Source organism: Nicrophorus vespilloides, unplaced genomic scaffold (assembly GCF_001412225.1).
Source record: "Nicrophorus vespilloides isolate i.1.1-1 unplaced genomic scaffold, Nicve_v1.0, whole genome shotgun sequence".
Taxonomy (NCBI): domain Eukaryota; kingdom Metazoa; phylum Arthropoda; class Insecta; order Coleoptera; family Silphidae; genus Nicrophorus; species Nicrophorus vespilloides.
In genome coordinates, this window is record NW_017095677.1 from 21,393 (window position 1) to 41,531 (window position 20,139).

General features: G+C 27.7%; 1 protein-coding gene across 2 annotated transcripts in view; it reads left to right on the forward strand.

Moving 5' to 3' along the window:
* Positions 1 to 2,806: 2,806 nt before the first annotated feature.
* The window catches only part of LOC108559490, a 28,876-nt gene continuing 11,543 nt past the window's right edge, over positions 2,807 to 20,139 (forward strand). The window contains exon 1 of one of the 2 annotated variants that reach the window (XM_017916792.1): positions 2,807 to 2,941. In XM_017916792.1, the coding sequence (XP_017772281.1) occupies positions 2,875 to 2,941 (67 nt within the window). In that variant the 5' untranslated portion in view covers positions 2,807 to 2,874. Of the gene's footprint in view, positions 2,942 to 3,203; positions 3,644 to 20,139 lie in introns of those variants that run through there. The other variant, XM_017916798.1, reaches the window with a different exon arrangement.

The following is a 20,139-nucleotide window of genomic DNA, read 5'->3' on the forward strand; positions in this document are numbered from 1 at the left end:
TAAAAAAAATTGTTATAAATTATATAAATTTCCACTTGTAATTGGACTAAATTTGTACGAAATGTCTAACGTAGAAAGCCTTAGTTTCTATCTTATTTTCCATAATTATCGCATTTATAATGTCCAAATTTATTTTCTTTTCAATCAGCGATAGAAAATTGTTCAATTACAAATGATTTATTATTATGATCTACTTCAGAATGTAATAGTTCTGCGTTTCCTGATTTGTATAATAAATAACACTTTCTAGCTCCAATTAAACTTAACTGCAAATTATTTCCTCGTACGCTTCAATTAATTTGCTGCAAATGATGATAAATCTATGAAATGTTGATTACATAATAACTGTTTGAAGTTTACATATTATTTTCATTAAAACACGTTTTCTGATTTTTCAGATATTGAATAATCACCAAATGAGATTATTTTTAACGTCTATATTGTTTGTCGAAAATTGATTATTTTAAGTTTAACTAAACATTAGTAAAAAAAGTGAGTTGAATATCGTCACATTTCTCGTTTCAAATTGAAAAGTTTTGTTGTGTGTTCCCAGTTTTATGTATGAGTCATGGTTGTTAGACTTAATTAAGTCAAACGCAAATTTTAATAAAGAAAGTATTATTAAATGCACAATTTAATTTCTTTCTACGTTATATAATGTAAGGAAATGGTTATTTGAGGAATGTGTTATTACTAATCAAAACTTTATTTCTGTAAATACAAATATTTCTAACTTTTGAGATTTATTGTAGTTTGTACCCACCTTTATATATGAGCCATACATGACGAACTAAATTGAACGTTTCATATACATCCGGTAATAAAAATAAAGAATATTCAAAATAGGTACTTCATAGTTTATTTTTAAATCATTAAACGTTACATGAAAACTTTTCTACTTAAGTTAACTTAAACTTAAGTAGTTTTTTTTATTATTTCTGTCTGTATATTAATTCTATTTTTTATATAATGATTACGAGTATTTCAAATACATTTTTTCTTTAATAAACTTTTCGAATTACGAATAAAATTATTTTTTAATTTAAAAAAATGTATATATTTTCTAATTGCAATTTTCATCAAATACATTTCTCGTGTATGTCTATTTTTTTCATATAAAATTCGAATTTACTAAATGATAACTCTTCGAAAGTTTATCGAATTACGATTATTTCGACTTACGTCCGAATTTCAAGAAGGGAAACTAATTAGATGATAAAGCAATATAAAAATACACATCTATTATATATTTTTCTATGAAATTCGACTTACAACTATTTCTACTTACGTCCAAATTTGCAGAACAAAAGCACGACTATAGTAAATTGAAAATGAAGCAATATAAAAGTACATACGTCTATTATATTTCTTGTATGTAATTCGACTTACGACTGTTTCGACTTACGTCAGAATTTGAGGTATTGAAACTCGTCGGAAGTAAATCGAAGATAAAGCAATATAAAAGTACATAAGTCTTTTATATTTTTGACATACGATTATTTCGACTTACGTCCGAATTTCAAGAACGAAAACTAATTAAATGATAAAGCAATATAAAAATACACATCTATTATATATTTTTGTATGAAATTCGAGTTACAACTATTTCTACTTACGTCCAAATTTGCAGAACAAAAGCAGGACTAAAATAAATCGAAAATGAGGCAATATAAAAGTACATATGTCTGTTATATTTTTTGTATGTAATTCTACTTACGACTGTTTCGACTTACGTCAGAATTTGAGGTATTGAAACTCGTCGGAAGTAAATCGAAGATAAAGCAATATAAAAGTACATAAGTCTTTTATATTTTTGACTTACGATTATTTCGACTTACGTCCGAATTTCAAGAACGGAAAATCGATGATAAAGCAATATAAAAATACACATCTATTATATATTTCTGTTTAAAATTCGACTTAAAATTACGTCCGAATTTTCAGAACAAAAGCACGACTAAAGTAAATCTAAAGAAAATGAAGCAATATAAAAGTACATATGTCTGTTATATTTTTTTTATGTAATTCCACTTAGGACTATTTCGACTTATGTCAGGATTTGAGGTACGGAAACTTGTCGGAAGTAAATCGAAGATAAAGTTACGATTATTTCGACTTATGTTTGAATTTCAGGAACTAAAACTCATTGGACGGAAATCGATGATAAAGCAATATAAACATACACATGTCTATTACATATGTTTGTTTAAAACTTGACTTACAACTATTTCTACTTACGTCTGCATTTGCAGAACAAAGGCAGGACTGAAATAAATCGAAAATAACGCAATATAACAGTACATATGTCTTTTATATTCTTTGCATGTAATTTTTCAGGAACGGAAATTAATGTTATATTTATTGGGTATGAGATTCGACTTAGGTCAAAATTTGCTGAACGAAAGTGTATTTTTATAGAAATATTCAAAGAAATTAGTATACACAGATAAAATAATGTTTACAAATTATCAAAGTATGCAGTTTATATATGTCATTATTTTGATAGTATTAAAATCTTTAAGGATTAATACAGAAAATCAAAGTGTTTTAATAACTGCGGCAAGGAAGTGTTTGTGAGATAAAACCATTTATGTAACGGGAATTCTGCGGATTTATATCAATTATAAACTTCAAACATTGCGGCTTTCAGTGCAATGTCAAACATATCATGAATACGTCGATGCAGATTTAATGCCATGGCGTATGTCGAGTGAGCTTAGCAGCAGAAACGTCCGGACATCCGTGAACATATCCATCCGTGTGTTTTCGCGCGGTTTTAATGAAGGTAGTCGGTCGGTTAGTCGGCGGAGGTTTTGAAGTGGTCAACAAAAACAGATAACAACACCGAGTCGTAGCAGGCAGCAATCGCCGATTATGCACATGATTGGTGCCGCACAGTTCGGACATGTATATAGAACGACCGACTGTACACTAGGAATTGGTATGTAAATGGCTGTCAAAGTTAATAATTGCTAGTAATCATATGCATTGCCCCCCGGGGGTGTTTCGGTGTATTGTAAACAGTTCGAGGGTGGGTGGCGGCGGCGGCGCCTCTTCAAAGGGTGGAAACGCTTGCGCGCAACCGTCCTTCCCTTCCCTCCGCCACCAACAAAGTGCCTTTGCTCCTGCCGCCGCCGCCGCTCCTGAACGTCCCTCTCCCACTGCATCAGTGTGCGTGTTCATCTATGTACATATACAAGAAACGTGTACAAGTGTACGTGGCCCAGTGTGTATATATGTGTGAGCGTCCGACATAGCACTCGGTTCACCGCGTCGCAACTTCACAGAGCGTCGGGACGCCAAGCCGCGCGCGATACACACGCACCGCCCGTCGAGGCAGCACTTCGTTGTACATATAGTCATATAGCGTTCACGAGTAGTACTTAACAACTAGTTGCGTGCATCGCATTGCGTAATCGTTGAAGATCGGACGTTTTTATAATTAACAAGAAAAAAAAAACAACAACAACAAAGTAGTAAATAAAATGAGGTGTCTGTTGTGTTTGTAGTAGTTCGTTGAAGGAAAATTTATATATATATAAAAATAAATAACATAAAAGTAATAACAACAAGGTGAAAGAGATGCGAAACCCTGGGAATATCCTCGTTTTATTATTGCTGCACGTCGCCCTTTATCTGAACGGTACGTTGAAAAGTTTTATTTATACATTTTCAATCCTTAAATTTGTCCTTTTAGAAATATTTGCATCCTTTTACAAACTATTTATCAACAAATAATTGTTGTTAACAAAACAAATTTAAAAAATATATATATAAAAGAGCAACAATAAACCATAGATATTCAATAATTAAGTAACTTAAACTTTTTTATATGCAGAAATTCATTTATTCTAAATAATATTTGATACAATAATCCGCTGTTAATATATAATAATAATAGTTTGTTGGCTAAAACTAATATCAATATAATTTCCATACATAAATATGCAATAATGAAGCAATTTTATATAATTTACACAATTTAAATTTTTATTATAATTAATTCAATCAAATTATAAGAAAGAAAATGTTATTACTGAAGAAAAATAAGATTTTTTTTTATAATTAAAAAAAATACTACAAAAATACAAACTAAAGAAGTTTCAATGTTTATTGCATTAATTATACAATTACAAAAATAATTTCAAATTAATTAAAAACTAGAAACAACATTTGAAACTCTCTTCTTGTTTTTATTAGTCCCAATTTGGATCATTTTTTCTATTATTTAATAATATTTTAATACAATTTACAAATTTAGATTATATTCAATAAACTGGATAAATCATAGATACAATAAAGTACTTAAATTAAATCATTTTAATACTAAGTTTTTATCAATATAGGATATATACAAAATTGTGTAGAGGAATACCTCACATAGTGCGGATTTGATTAATTCGGGTTCACTATAGTCCGGTTTGAAAAATTTTCAATATAAACTGAATTTTAACAAAGTAAAAATAAATTCAAAAAAAATACAGTATATTTTTTTTAATTCGGTATCTAATATCAGGCGGAATCTATTGACCGCACTATTCGAGGACTTATTTGTATTTTATGAAAGAGTTATAAAATATTTGAACATCTGCATATTATTATGTACATTTCAAGGAAAACGTTAATAAAACATTTCAAAATTATTCATAATTTCGAAACATAATAACTAATTATTTATTAATTAATATGAATAAAATAATTTACCACGTACATTTTCATTTATTTACATAAACAATAATGTCCGGCACTCGTATTTGTATAATGTTAATAAACAATCACATACGCATACAAAATTATATTAAATAGGTTTATTTTCATTCAATTATGTACATATAAATACATTTACAATTAACAAATATTTTCTACGTTATTATTATATAACTCGTGCACTGCATTTAATCGTTAAGCGACGTCGTTTGTTATGCAGAACGTAACTGCAATTGAATAAGCAGTTACGTAATTCGATGATACTCAAATGGTTCATTTGATTGCAATAAATGTTATTCGTCGCATGATGACAACGAATTATTCAATGATTTCAACAAAAACATAACTTAAAATTCTAAATAAATAATAATTTAGCCAAATAATTTCGGTTTTTACACTCATATAATTTGATGTAATTTATTTGATGAAGTAAAAAATTATGTAGAATTATCCAAATCTATTTCTAAATTAGTTTATAAGAATAATCTGCAACATTTTTCTCAACTACAGCAATACTTCACTTAGTGCGGCTTCGATCAATCCGGATTGACAATAGTCTGATTTGAAAATTTAAAAACAATTTTATTTTTTTCTTCTTCATATAATCAAGTCTCTTTTTTATTACTAGTTTATATTTACTCGGTTTTAACATCCTCGATTAGTCCGGTTTAAAACGAAACCGATTAACCGTACTATGCGAGGTGTATATAAGTATGTTACAGAATTCTATATTTTTTAAGTCTTTAAGTTACGTAATCTTATATTTCATGATTATTTACAAATATTTATTAGATTATAAGGTTATCAGAATTATTTATTACGATTTTATTCATATTGATTATTGTCAATTACATTTACAAGGTTGCAATTTTGATTAAAAATTTCATAATTACAAAAATATTGACTATCAGCAAGACCTTTGACCGAGTTATTGCAATATATACGTCTCGTATTAAACAATATACATAAGTATAGAATAAATACCTCGGCTTTGATCAGTCCGGATTTACAATAGTACGGTACAATACATAGTCCAATTTCTCCTTTATGTATATATTTAGTTCCTCGATTAGTCCGGTTTTAAACAGTCCGGGATATTGGCCGAACCTATTGTTATATATATATATACATTTATAACTATGAAATTTGCATTGTACAAATTATTTTCGTATTTCGTGTTCATTATTTATACATTTGTTTATGTGCAAGAGCGAATAACGCACGAAACAAATCATTTTTAAATTTTCGTTCACTCTGCACATGATAAATTATTATTGCATTGTATTTTCACATGAAAATTTGATGCGTCCAATATTTAATTCAAAATCTATTTTTTGAAAAATAAGTGTTGCATGTGTCGAACAATATGATAAAATAATTTTATTTCACTATAGTTTTTTTTTAAATATTTATGAAACATTGTTACTATATTTATATAGGTAAAGCAATTCAACATATTTTATTGTTTAAATAACTAGGTGTAAATGATTTTATGATGAAAATATTGAATGTTCATTTGAAAATTTATATATTATGTGTTTAAATCAAATATCTAACAAACCAAATGCTGCATTTTTAATATTTGTGCAGTATTTGTGCAAAGTTGTGTATCTTTCAAATCTCAATAAACATTATTTTATTACAAAAAAATAATCTTGAATTATTTATAATTAATAAATTGTAAGTAAAAAATTGTTAAGTATTAAATTACGTTAGTTTCTTCATAAAAGAAGACCCAATCGTATAATTAGTGAATTATGTATAAAATTATTAATATTGTTAAAATATAGGCGAATATTTCGAGAGGTTTGTAAAACGTGACAGATTTATGTAATTCTATGGCCAATTTCATCCACTTTTGCTTCAAACTTTAGTGAAGTTTTCTAGTTTAAATAATTAATAAATTGTGCATAAATATTATAAAAAAAATATATTTTGCTTTTTGTTAAACGAGACCAAATTATATAATTCGTTAACTGATATTGTTAAAATATTACAAATATTTCAAGTGTTTCGTAAAACGAGACAGAATCATGTTATTTTATGGACATTTTCATCCACTTTTAATTCATACTTTAGTGAAGGTTTTTACTTTAAATAATTAATAAATTGTGCATAAATATTTAAAAAAAAATATTTTGTGCTTCGTTAAATGAGACCAAATTATATATTAAGTAAATATGCATTAAATTGTTAAATTTGTTAAAATGTATGTAAATATTACGAATATTTCTATGGGCAATTTCATCCACAAATACATTCTGTTTTTCCTAAAGCGAGACCTAATTATATAATTAATAAATAATGCATAAAATTGTAAATATTATTAAAATATTCGCAAATATTTTAAGCACTTCGTAAAACAAGACAGAATGATGTAATTTTCTTAGAACAATTTTATCCGCTTTTACTTATAACTTTATCGAACGTTTCTAGTATAAATAATTAAGAAATTGTGCATACATTTTGTCCAAGAAATACAATTTCTACTTAGTAAAATGAGACTAAATTATATAATTAATTATCCTTAAAAGTATAAATTTTAATAATTAACAAATTATTAAATATTCTGAAAAAAAACTATATTCTGTTCTTCGTTAAATGAATCCAAATTATATAATTAAGTAAATATGCATAAAATTATTAATTTTGTTAAAATTTATGCAAATATTAGAAATATTTTATAAAACGACAAGTAAAGATGTAATTCTATGGCCAATTTCATCAACTTTTACTTTTAACTTTAGTGAAGGTTTCTACTTTAAAAAAATAATTATTTGAGCATAAATTTTCTCAAAAATATATTATTAATTAATTATTCATGCATAAAATTGTAAATATTATTAAAATATTTGCAAATAGTTCAAATTCTTCGTAAAACAAGACAGATTGATGTAATTTTCTCTGGACAATTTCATTCGTTTTTACTTCTAACTTTAACGAACGATTCTAGTATAAATAATTAATAAATTGTGCATAAATATTATCTAAAAAATATATTTTGTTCTTCGTAAAATGAGAATAAATTATAAAATTAAGTAAATATGCATAAAATTGTAAATTTAGTTGAAATATATGCAAATATTACAAGCATTTCATAAAACGAAATAGAATGATGTAATTTTATGGACAATTTCTTTCACTTTTACTTAAAACTTTAGTGAAGGTTTCTACTTTAAATAATTAATAAATTGTGCATAAATATTCTGAAAAACAAAAATTATGTTCTTCGTTAAATGAGACCAAATTATATAATTAAGTAAATATGCATAAAATTGCTAATTTAATTAAAATGTTTGCAAATATTAGAAATATTTTATAAAACGACAAGGAAAGATGTAATTCTGTGGCCAAATTCATCAACTTTTACTTCAAACTTTAGATAAGGTTTCTACTTTAAATAATTAATAAATTGTGCAAAAATGTTCACAAAAAAGTATATTCTGTTATTCGTTAAATGAGACCAAATTATATAATTAAGAAAATATTTTATAAAACGAGACAGAATGATATAATTCTCTGGCCAATTTCATCCACTTTTACTTCAAACTTTAGTGGAGGTTTCCCCTTTAAATCATTAATAAATCGTGCGTTAATATTATTAAAATATTCACGAAAATGGGAAGTCATAATTATTAGCTGAAATAAAAGGTTCGAGGGATTTCATGTTGTGCTCGTAAATTTCCCGGAACTCATTTAATATTCCAAATATGTTAGGTGCTTCGCAGAAGGAGCAAGAGAAAAAAAATATAGAGTAAACACGAAGGGAGGGTAGAAAAAAAGGGACGAACAAGACGGAAAATAAGGGAGGCCAGTGTATATGTAAAGAGGGTCCGAGGTGTCTCCTCTTTTTTTTTGAGAACATCACAAAGAGAGGGTGGGCTCTTGCATGGTTTTACGTTTAATGAATATTTTATCGCATTTTTTCACTCGGCTCCCTTTCATAATCTAATATATTTAATGGATTTTTTTCCATCCCCAATTCTCCGCTGCGTCCACTGCGTGTTCCAGTATATTTTTTTTGTCTTTACTTAACGATAATAAGTTGGATGAGAACCGCTGATTGAGGGCAGAGCTGTGCCAATCAAGAGAGCTGCGGGGGTGGGCAAATAGTGCGTCTGGCGCCGGCAATTTTGGACTTTTCCAACCCTCGATATAAAACAGGAGCGAAGGCAAGGAACGATTTCGTTTCGCGAAGAATGGAGACCGGCGTACATAAAATAATCAATGAGGGCGTTATTCTCTCTTTTATTTATTTTTATATCTAGTGGTTGGATTTTAGATTTTTCTGCTTCTGGTCTCTATTTTATTTTGATTTTTTTTTCTATAGTCATAATTCAGGGCGAGAATTACGTGTTTTCCACTCCGACCGACATATGAGTGGAGGCAATTTCAACTTTTCCATTTTGCCGAATTAATTCTGATGCTTTTTCCCTAATTAAGCTAGAAGTTCTGCCATCCCTCCCCCAACCTAAAAAACGACGCTTTACCAACTAATTGGACCAAAATGAAAAATTGTACTGCGCCTCCACTCTTCCTATTCATTTTCATATGTTTGTTTTTTTTTATTATTTTCATCCCCCCCGGAAAAACAACAGCATAATGGTGAAAATGTATGCAGATTGCAAACTGATTTTATTGCCATTGACGCAAAGCCCTCACGTTTTTTTTATTTTTCAATTGAATTTATGCTTTCACAAATTACCATCATTTATGTACATTTTATCACAAAGCATAAATTTAATCCTTTTCATAAAATGCAATAAAAGTAAATTACGAATATTTAAATAATAATTCTATTTTAGTTAACAGTTTTTTTTATCAATATGTCAATGTTGATTTATTTACGATTTGCACAAATTTAGAATAGAGATAGATGGAAGACATCAAAAGATAAAAATATTAAATGTAAATATATTTGCGCAAATTTAATATTGAGGTAGCTACAAGAGACTGGTAATATTAAAAGTCTTATTAAAAATTTGCACAAATTGTGAATAAACATGAACTACATAAACCAAATTAAAATTTGCACAATTTGGAATGATAATACAACATACATGTTTATGTCCAATTAGATTTATTAACAATTGAAGCAAATTTAGAATAGATATAGATAGAACACATCACAGAAAATATGAAATAGAAATCGGGTTTCACAATTTGTGCAAATTTATAATGGAGGTAGCTATAAAAAACTATCAATATTAATAGTTTTTTTTTCAAAATATGCACAACTTGTAGATAAACATGAACTATATTAATATGAACCAAAATTTGCACAATTTGGAATGATAATAGCAAAAGACTTGTTTGCGCCAAAGTAGATTTATTAACAATTAAAGGAAATATTGAAGAATATATATATAGTTAGAAGACATCACAGAAAATATGAAATGGAAATCGGGTTTCAAAAATTGTATAAATTTATAATGGAGGTAGCTTCGATATTAATTGATTTGTTAAAAATTTGCACAAATTGTGAATTCATTACATTAATACGAAAAGTCACTTCTATTTACATTCGATATTTACGCAAAATTAAAAAAAAAAAACCTTTTACATTCCATTTGCACAAATTATGAATAAAACTATTGATACTAACTGTATTTCATCAACATTTGTCCAAATTGTTAAGAAAGTATCATCAACACGGATAATATTTATGTATCTCCATTATAAATTTGCTCAAATTATGATTTAATGTTCATTAACAAAACTCAGAAAAAATAAGTTTAAGAAACAAAGGTAAGTTTTAGAATTTGCGCAATTTCTAATGATAATACTAAAGACTATTTGTATCAATTTATATTTATTAACAATGTGTATAAATTTAGAACAGATATTGATAAAAGAGATCAAAAGAGAAAATATTAAATGGAAATAGAATCCACTATTTGTATTACAGAATTTGCGCAAATTACAAGAGACTGTTGATATTTATAGTTTTGTTAAAAATTTATACATATTGTGTATTAATTACATTAACACAAACAGTCCCTTTTATTTTCTTTCTAAATTTTTCAAATTTGTGAGAGCTACAAGAGATTGTTGATAATGATAGTTTTATTAAGAATTTTCACAAATTTTATATTAATTACAATAACACAAACAGTCTTTTCTATTTAATTCGATATTTAAGTAAATTATTACAGAATATCGAATTATTTTCAATTTAATTAACACAAATTAATAAATTTGGATAAATTGTGAAGAAAACCTACATTAAAACAGTCTCTAATTATATTTCCATTAATAAAAGTCGAAAAAACATTTACGATTTAAAAGATTTTAGAAATTGAAATATTTCATAATTTAACTACAAAATGTAATTATTGGATGCAATAATGAAAAAAAAAATAACTGAAAATCATAAACAATTTGTAACTTTAGCAATAAGAAGCAGACTGTACAAAATAACTGCTATTTTATGTATTCGAGTCAATAAAGAACAACTTAGAAAAGGATCAAAGAACGAAACAGATTGAAATTATTATAACTGCATTCCGCATTGTATCTCTTCCATGCAACGTTGCCAAGAAAACATCATAAAATGCATTAAAAACAAACATACGACATTATCATTATGGATAAGTCCTGTTGAATAATGTATACACTAGATTTTCAGATACAAAAATTTGGATTAAACAAAGAAAACTCAACAAAAAAAATAAAAATAATAACTTTGTCTTAAATCACAAAATTTATTTGTGTAAACCGATTACGGCTTTTTGGCTCATCCTATATTTTATTGACCCAAAAGAGATTAGATTAATTAGAAATTACTAGAAAATTTTAATTACTGATGATTCTTAATTAATAAATTATAATTTTGTTGTAAAATATTACATTTTTTTAACATTATAAACAATTCTCTTGAGTTGTGATTAACAAGTAAGAATATCAGTAAAATAAGTTTAGATTCACTTTATTTCTGGCCTCTTTTTCTTTCACCTAAACAATGGAATGAATTCATTCACTTTATATAATAATTAATAATTTAGATAAAAAAATCTTTACTTTTAATATTGTTTTTGAATAAAACTAAAATTACTATAGAAAATATTAATAATATAATATTTGTGTTCAAATTTTACAGCAAGTTGTTATTTTTTATATATTCCGATATGAACATATTTAATTGGCAATATTGCATCAGGTATTAATTAGTGATTATGTAAATATGAGTGCGGTGTATGCTTTGGTACAATAACATTAATTAACGCAATGTTAGTTTATTAAAATGAAAATTCCATAAATTATGATTGCAGTATTTGTATAACCGGCAGGAATTGGATTACCTGAAACGCAAAGCCCCGGCAATAATACATATTGTATAGTTTATAAAACAATCCTCCACATAGAATACAATACTAATTATGGAAAATCAATAATTGCTATTGATGTGTATTAATTACAAAATTTTCAGAACTTTACAAAAGTTATGTTAAATGTGATTAACAAATTTATATCTAAAATAAAATATATTGTAAAACAAAAACTATATTTCCAGACTTTTATTCACAAAAGAGAAAAAGAAATTAGGAAAGTTTTCAACTAATGATGGAAGAAAATATCAAAGTTTGGAAACTTTATAATAAATTTGAAACTTTTGTAATTTATTAAAGTAATCTATCGTTTTAAATATAATACCCATATTTCAATTATATTTGTTACGATTTTTTAAATTAATTAACCAATTAACAAAAAAATTGTACAAATATTTTGTACAAATTGTAGTAATTATAAAGAATATTAATAAATTACAACTTTTTAATAGTACACATTAGGTCAAAATGATTTAGAAGTAGTCTTTTTTTGTCCTAAAACTAATATAACTAAAATAAAGTTGACATCATATTTTATTTAACTAATTATAAAAATATTCTATTTTTGTCATAAATCTCAACAGTGTAAAAAAATAATCTTGTAACATCCGAAGAACAAAACAACGTCAGAAGCACAAATCTTCCTATTGCTGTGAGACGAATATATTTCAACATTAGCCACTTTTATATGCCTCCATGTGTCTGTCTTTATGTCTTCACTTTATATTCGACGATCTGGGAATGTTCAGGGCGTGGGGTGGCTCGGGTTTATCCAAAAACTTGTGATTCTCCTCTTTATATCTCCGGGATCACTAAATTTCCGAGGGTGTTTCCATTATTGCCGCTCTGTCGCCGAAATAAATTCGCCTGTTTGCGAAATCTAATCTAACTCGGACTAAAATTTTATCCTCACTTTCTCGCAAACGCGCCACCACTAAAACGCGCGATTTCCATTTGGTAGAACCGCAAAAAAAAGAAGATTGTACCCACTGTCAGCAAATATTTTAAGTGACTGAAATAAACGTAAAAGAATGAATAAGTTGAATATAGTTGAAATTAGTAATTGTTAGAAAATTAAATTAAACTCTTAATTGATAATGAGGGAGAAGAAGTGGAATTCTGTTGTAATTAATAATTGTTAAAATATTTAATTATCATATTAATTTGTTATAAAATCTTTACTTGCTTAATTATCTTAAATATACAGTGAAATCTCGGTTAACGAGATCCGTTCCAAAATTTCCGGATTTTTTCCAAATTTTCCTCACATAAACTAATGTAATAAATACGTGTCATTTTGGAGTCGTTTTCTTATAATTTATGTTGCTCGTCAAGCGAAATGCTCGTTAAGCGATGTTCCAGTGTATATTGAAAAAATAAATATTTTTTTTGTCTAATAAGTTAGAATTATTGTATTTAATTATTGTGATTTATCTGAATTAAACATAAACCATTAAGTAATTAGTAGCAAAAATAGATATTGAACACATGATAAATTCTCACTAATCAATTAAAGTTTTGTAATTAATACATTGGTTGCAAATGCGAAATTGAATTTAATTTGTGGGAAATGTGTAATTATAAATTATCATTAATCACCAATGTTTTACTATTATTAAATTCAGGCGTAACAATCGATCGCATCTTTATATTTTCTGAATAATATAATGGAAATTCGATTCACTGACAGAAAAAACACAAAACGATTAGATTTCTAAACAAAATTTCTGTACAATTACATTAGTTCTTATAGGGAAGACAGTTTCGGTTTACGAATTATCTTAGACAACTGAGAAACTAATGTATTATAGATAATTTATATAATTTTATATACTAAAACTTTTAGAGAAATTACATGAATTTAAACAAAAAGTTTCTTCTTTTCCTTTTTCAAAGATAATCATTTTATTTTAAATTTTTATTTATTAAATTAAGTTAAAAAAAATCTGTTCGGGAACCGAGGCTATCAAGAACTTAGATTCTACTGTACAGGCATCCCCTAACTTACGAATTCCCGGACTTACAAACAACATTCTAAAAGCTTTAACTTGTTACAAGAAGATATATAGTGATAAAAAATTAACCGTCCCAACAGAAATTGGTAATTTCTTTAATAAAATATAATATTTTTGGAAGATATACTATCTGTTTTGTTACATTTGTTTCTTTTGTCGTTTTTTATTAAATAATTGTGATGTCTACATTGAAAAGTATTTGTAAGTATTTTCTTTATTTTAATCTATTTTTTAATTTTATGCAGTCAGTAATACGGAATTTAATATATATAAAAGTAAAAACCATGATAAAGTGCAGTTTGATTTTTTTTGAAATTCTCCCCGACTTACGAACAAATTCGACTTACAAACAACCCTTTGGAACGGAACTAGTTCATAAGTCGGAGTATACCTGTATATCTTAATACATTTTGTTGTATTTTTCTTAAGTATTTTATCAAAATGTTCGAAAGTTATTCACAAATCATGAACAGTTACATAAAATATATACAAATACAATGCAAGTACATAAAACTTATATAATTTAGTAATTATATAGATTAATATTATAAATAGAACATAGAAACATAATATGTAATGATAATAGTTTTGTTTGTTGTTTACTCAAAATCAATATTTCTGTACAACATAAAAAAGTGGCGAGAAAATATAGTGATTGCACGAGCGTGCGTTCATTTTATTTTACTCTCGAGAGGACCAAATCCATTTTTCGCTAAGAAATATTACATACACTCTCCACTTTCTCTCTTTTGTTCTCTCTTCCAGTTTTTCTCTCCATCCATATATAGTTATATAAATTTTGTACCTCCCTGTGTTACACACTTATATTTATTTATTTTTTTCCTCGTTTCTTTATAACCCCTATTACTTTTATGAAATATAATTTTCGTATTACAGTTTGTCGCATGTCTGTAGGTGGCAAGACCCGAAACAAAGCTGAAGAAAAGGGTAAAAAAGAAATGAAAGTAGAAAAGGGGGATGGATATTAGAGAGGAAAAAAAAGAAGGAAAATAAAAGGGAATATCAAACAACGCGCCAAGTATAAAAGGCAACAGCAGAAAAAAAAATAAGGGTTGGTGGAGGACGTTTGTGATTTACGTTTTCGTCTGTTTTATTGACCGGGCCTAGACGATTCGTTTTTATTGGCATCGCAACAGTGTTATTAATTAAATGGCTGTGATTTATACTTCTTTTTTATTTTCGATGTGAGGATTTGCTTCATTGGCTCTTCGAGAGAAAGGTTTTGGTGATAATGCAGTTTGCCACCCGATACATTCTAGTATTACATCATCTTGGTATAAATGCATGATTTGTGATGTAATATTTCATCATTTATTACCATCAATTAATCAAAAACTATAATTTATTGAGCTCTTCGTACTATTCGTGAACCGAATCTGAATTTTGATTTTTTACTATTAGTTTACTAAATAAATTAATCAATTTTACATGTGATAAATAAAATTTATTTTTACGCAGGAAAATAGCTCCAACTTCTTTTAATTTCCACATTTAAAGTTGGAATTATTGTATTGATTGGCAATTAAATTATATTAAATTGTACGAATTTGTGTCCTCTGTAGAATTTCGGTTCCCGAACAAAACTTCAAGACGAAATCGCTTCTGTTTCCAAGTGTAATTTAGATTTTATTTCGTTATTTTTTATAGAGAAAACGGTTTCGGTTTTCGAATTTTTTTAATTAATATATTATGTTTGAAAAATACACTATAGTAAAATCTCGGTTCCCGAACAAAATAATTTTGACAAAAACGTATTTGTTATTATGTGTAACTTCAGTTCTACTTTTTAATCTTTATGGGAAAAATGGTTTCGGTTTTCGAACAAACGAAATTCTTATACGTTTCACCAAAATGCTTCTAAAACAAATATTATAATTAACCCTAATAATCTTCCACTCTCTAATTATAAAGTAGTGCAAGATGTTTTGTAATTAGTCTACTAATTACAGATGTCTTTCATGTGCACGAAAAGTATTAACTTAATCATCTGAAGTTACACAATAAGTTACGACAATAATTAAACTTGCTGAAAGTGTTAATGATTAATTTTCTTTAAATATGTAATGAAATTAATTTAAAAAAAAGTATTATAGAAGATTTACATAATGAATAACATCAATTTTATATAGATTTTTCTCAATGTAACAAGTTTTCTTTTCTTCTCTAAACTATACATAAGAAGTTTTGTTTTAATGAAAATCTTTGTTGCAAATCCTTGCTATAAATAAAGTAAATTCTAGAAAGTTTTTGATCTCGTCTTGCACTAACAAATTTTCAAATCTTAATGAGTTCAAATGAAACAATAAAGTGCGCAACAGGTTTAGTGCATATTAAAGGCATGATAAAATGAAAATGTAAAATTCATGAGGAAGACGTGTTTTCGAGATTCATGGATACCAGATTTTACATGAAACCTAAAATTGCGAATAAGGGCGACGAAAAAAAGTAAGTGAAAATTCAACAACAACAAAAAATATGAGATGTTTCCATCAACTTTCTTGCATAAATAATAAATTGTTTCGTTACCTTTGTGGGGTCGAACTACTTCGCGAAGAAAAGAAAGAAATAAATAAAATAACGAGATGAGAGAAAGAAGAAACGTGATAGCAATACGAAACTCCATTTCGTTCCGAGTCTCTCGATCAGCCTCACGTTTATTTACCAACGTAATACAATATTTGCAGTGTACATGTCGGGTTGTTAGTAAGTAAATAAAGTGTAAATAATCCTGCTGGATATGTGAAGCTTGTATTTGATTCCTTGCAAAAATAAATTGAACATAGTTTGGTTAAGTCTAAATAATAATAATAGTAGTTGAAGTATTGGATGTTCTTTGGTATTGGGGATGTGTTAATTGGGCGCAGTCTTTTGAAGACACCGAACATCTGTGTTTGGAAAGACAACAAGCGTAGAGACAAACACAGGCCTCGACCCACAATGATCCCCATTTAAAATTACTGCTTTAAAACGTTCTCTCATCTCGCCTCGCCTCGGTCTTCCTCCATCCACTTCGGAGTGTCTTCTAAAAATACAGAGTGGCACTGATAGTTCAATTTGTGAGGCATTTAAATATACATCCGGTGCCGGTCCTTCCCCATCCTTATTTCTTTTCTTTTTTCACTTCAAACTTTCGGTTTCATTATTCGTTTTCACGTCCACTTCGACCATCCGCTCTTTGCAGCATGTACTAATTAGGCGGAGGAGTTCTAATGAAAATATCTATTATTCATGGGACCTCCTGCTTATCCTCCACCTCACGGACGGGGAGTCAAGTGCTTCTGGGGGCGCCACTATCGGCACTCACCTTGGAATTATGGGCCTCACTAATTAGATTAAACCCAAATACAAATTCGATATTAAATTCATTAGCACCTCACCTCGTCTGGTAAAGAGGCAATAACGTGGCGGATTTAACAACATCCCTTCACTTCTCTCTCACACCCTTAAGTTATCATACGCACGTTTGGTTTAAATTAATTACCACTACAATCTAATATTTATGAATAATTGATCTACGCAATAGGAAGCCCTGAGAATCCCTTTGACATTTAAGGTCTCATCTACAGTATCATTTTCATAATACAACTAATTACTATATCATTATGTACTCTACTTCAAATAATACATTTCAGCACTCAATTATATTGACAAACTTTGATGCCAAAGACACAAAATCTTACACAAATAAACCAATTATTTTGGATAATTACAACATCAAAAAGCATAATATAAACTTTTGTAAATTATTTTCATGACATAATTATGTTATTTCTTTGCGTACTTGACTTTTTAATTCGTTTTATTACAATTACTTAATAAATTAATTAATATTTTCTATTACTTATTTAGAAATTTATAATTAGAGCATTTTTTTGTTTTTTACTATTATCGGTTGTAATTTTTAATTGTTATATGAAAAACTAAAGTATATTTTGTAACAACAATTGTGTTTAATGTCCCGCACTATTTGAAACCGAATTAATCAAGTACTTTAAAGAATATAAAAAGATATTGTATAAAAAGAGAAACTTAACTGTATAAATAAAATACTAATTATTTATATTGAAAAAATATTTTTTTGTATTATTTTTTTTTGACGTTTTTTTAAATTTTCAAACCGTTTTATAGTGAATCCATACTGTTCGAAGCCGTATTATGGTTTTACTATTGTTAAATTAATGAAATATGAAACATTGGTTCATGAAAATTGTAACGACTTTTATATAATTTTTTTTTATTTCGAATTGAATTTAAATTTTTCGTTCAGCGAATTTTTATAATAGTTCTGAATAAATTCTATTATAACAATATGAAACAGTTCATGTTTTTAACAAACATCACAATTACATAAAATGTATTTTTTGTTAACAATTTTGTAAATAAAATTGGTTTTGTAATATTTCAAAAAACGAATTTTATTTATTACGAAACCAGTAGAAAGCACGACCACAGCATTAATTGAATTCATCCATTACGTTCCTTTTTTTTTGGGTTTAATTTTCAACCGTTGCGGCTTTTCCAATCAGAAGAATTTTAGCGCCGCTATAAATTCTCCTATGCTGGCAAAATCTAATCTAACTTCGGTTAAAATTTTATCCAACTCGGATCTCTACATTCGCCATAAATGCAAGCCAGACCATTTAGTCTACCGCCGCCTCTGACGCCAATTGCGTGTCAGCAAATATTTAAACAGAGAATCCCAGAGACAATCACAAATTTTACAATTATTTCACATCGTTCTCTCTCTATGCGAAGCAAATTTGAGTCTGATTTTCACTTTAGAAATTAAAAAAATAATCATCAAATGTAAAAAACTTTTACATTTCATAGTTGAAATATTTTAAAATTTCTGAAAATAAATAAGCATAAATAATTACAGAAATGAAAAGATCCATAATAACATACACATTATTGTATTTAACCCATGTTTCCAATTTTATAATAATATGAAGATTTATAGCCAAAAAATATACAAATAATGGACAAAAAATAGACGATTAATAAATTTAAATCAATTTATGAACAGAATAAATATTATTTTATTGGATTTATCGACAATAATTGTAAAATAATAGCGAATATTTAAGATGTATGAAATAGAAGCAAAACATGTGAATGATTTGTATAGGAAATGAAACATTGCCCTTTGGGTATAGATTTAATTTGAAATTAGATCTTAATGTATACTGTTTACATCGGTTTCGCAGTGACGAAAATCTGTTAAGTTCTCTTTGAATATGAAAATAGAATGTGTGCAACGATCCGGACAGTTGGTGTAAATCAATTGACACGGAACCTTTCCAAGTCTGAAACGTTTGTTGATGAATTTCAGTATTTTTAAAAGCCAATAAAAGTACAGAAACAATAAATAATTTAACCATCCTTCGATATTATATAAATACATGAGTTTTTCTGTAAGGAAAGAATGAGCAACATGGACACAGGTTGTATAATAAATTCGGTTGGTGTTTATAAAACCGGAGCCGAACATAAAATAAATAAATATCTAATTTTATGGAAATTTTCCGGCACGCAAATGTAAACATTAAATCGAAATTGAATTCATTTCACGTAGGTTTTTTTTTGTTATCTGTATATTTTCGATCTATTTTTAATTTAATTTCATTTAATTACGATTCGTTGCTGTGCGAGTGAGGGGAGCGGGGTGAGAGAATAGGTCTGGTTTCGTCCGACGCCCACGCAGTTCGAGGAACGTTATTTGTGATTTTGCGTAAATGAAAATTGTTTTCCCTGAGAATTTCACTCGGGTTGGTCTTGCGGGCGAACAAGGGTGGTTTATAGGAGAGGAATAAGACTTGGGTGGGAAGAGTTGAGGATTTTGGTAGACGAGCTTTAAACCTAGGGGCATTATTACGAGATGCATGCGGCAAAAACGGGGAACGTCTTCTCCTCTCCTCTCATCTCTTCTCTCTTCGTTTTAAATATTACATAATTCCGGCAGATTTGATTTAACTTTGGGTTCCAGCTTCTCGGATTACCTTTTGATTCGGCGCCAAGTTTTAATTCGCAAGAGATGCTGGAAAAACGAAACAACTAATTTAGAAAAG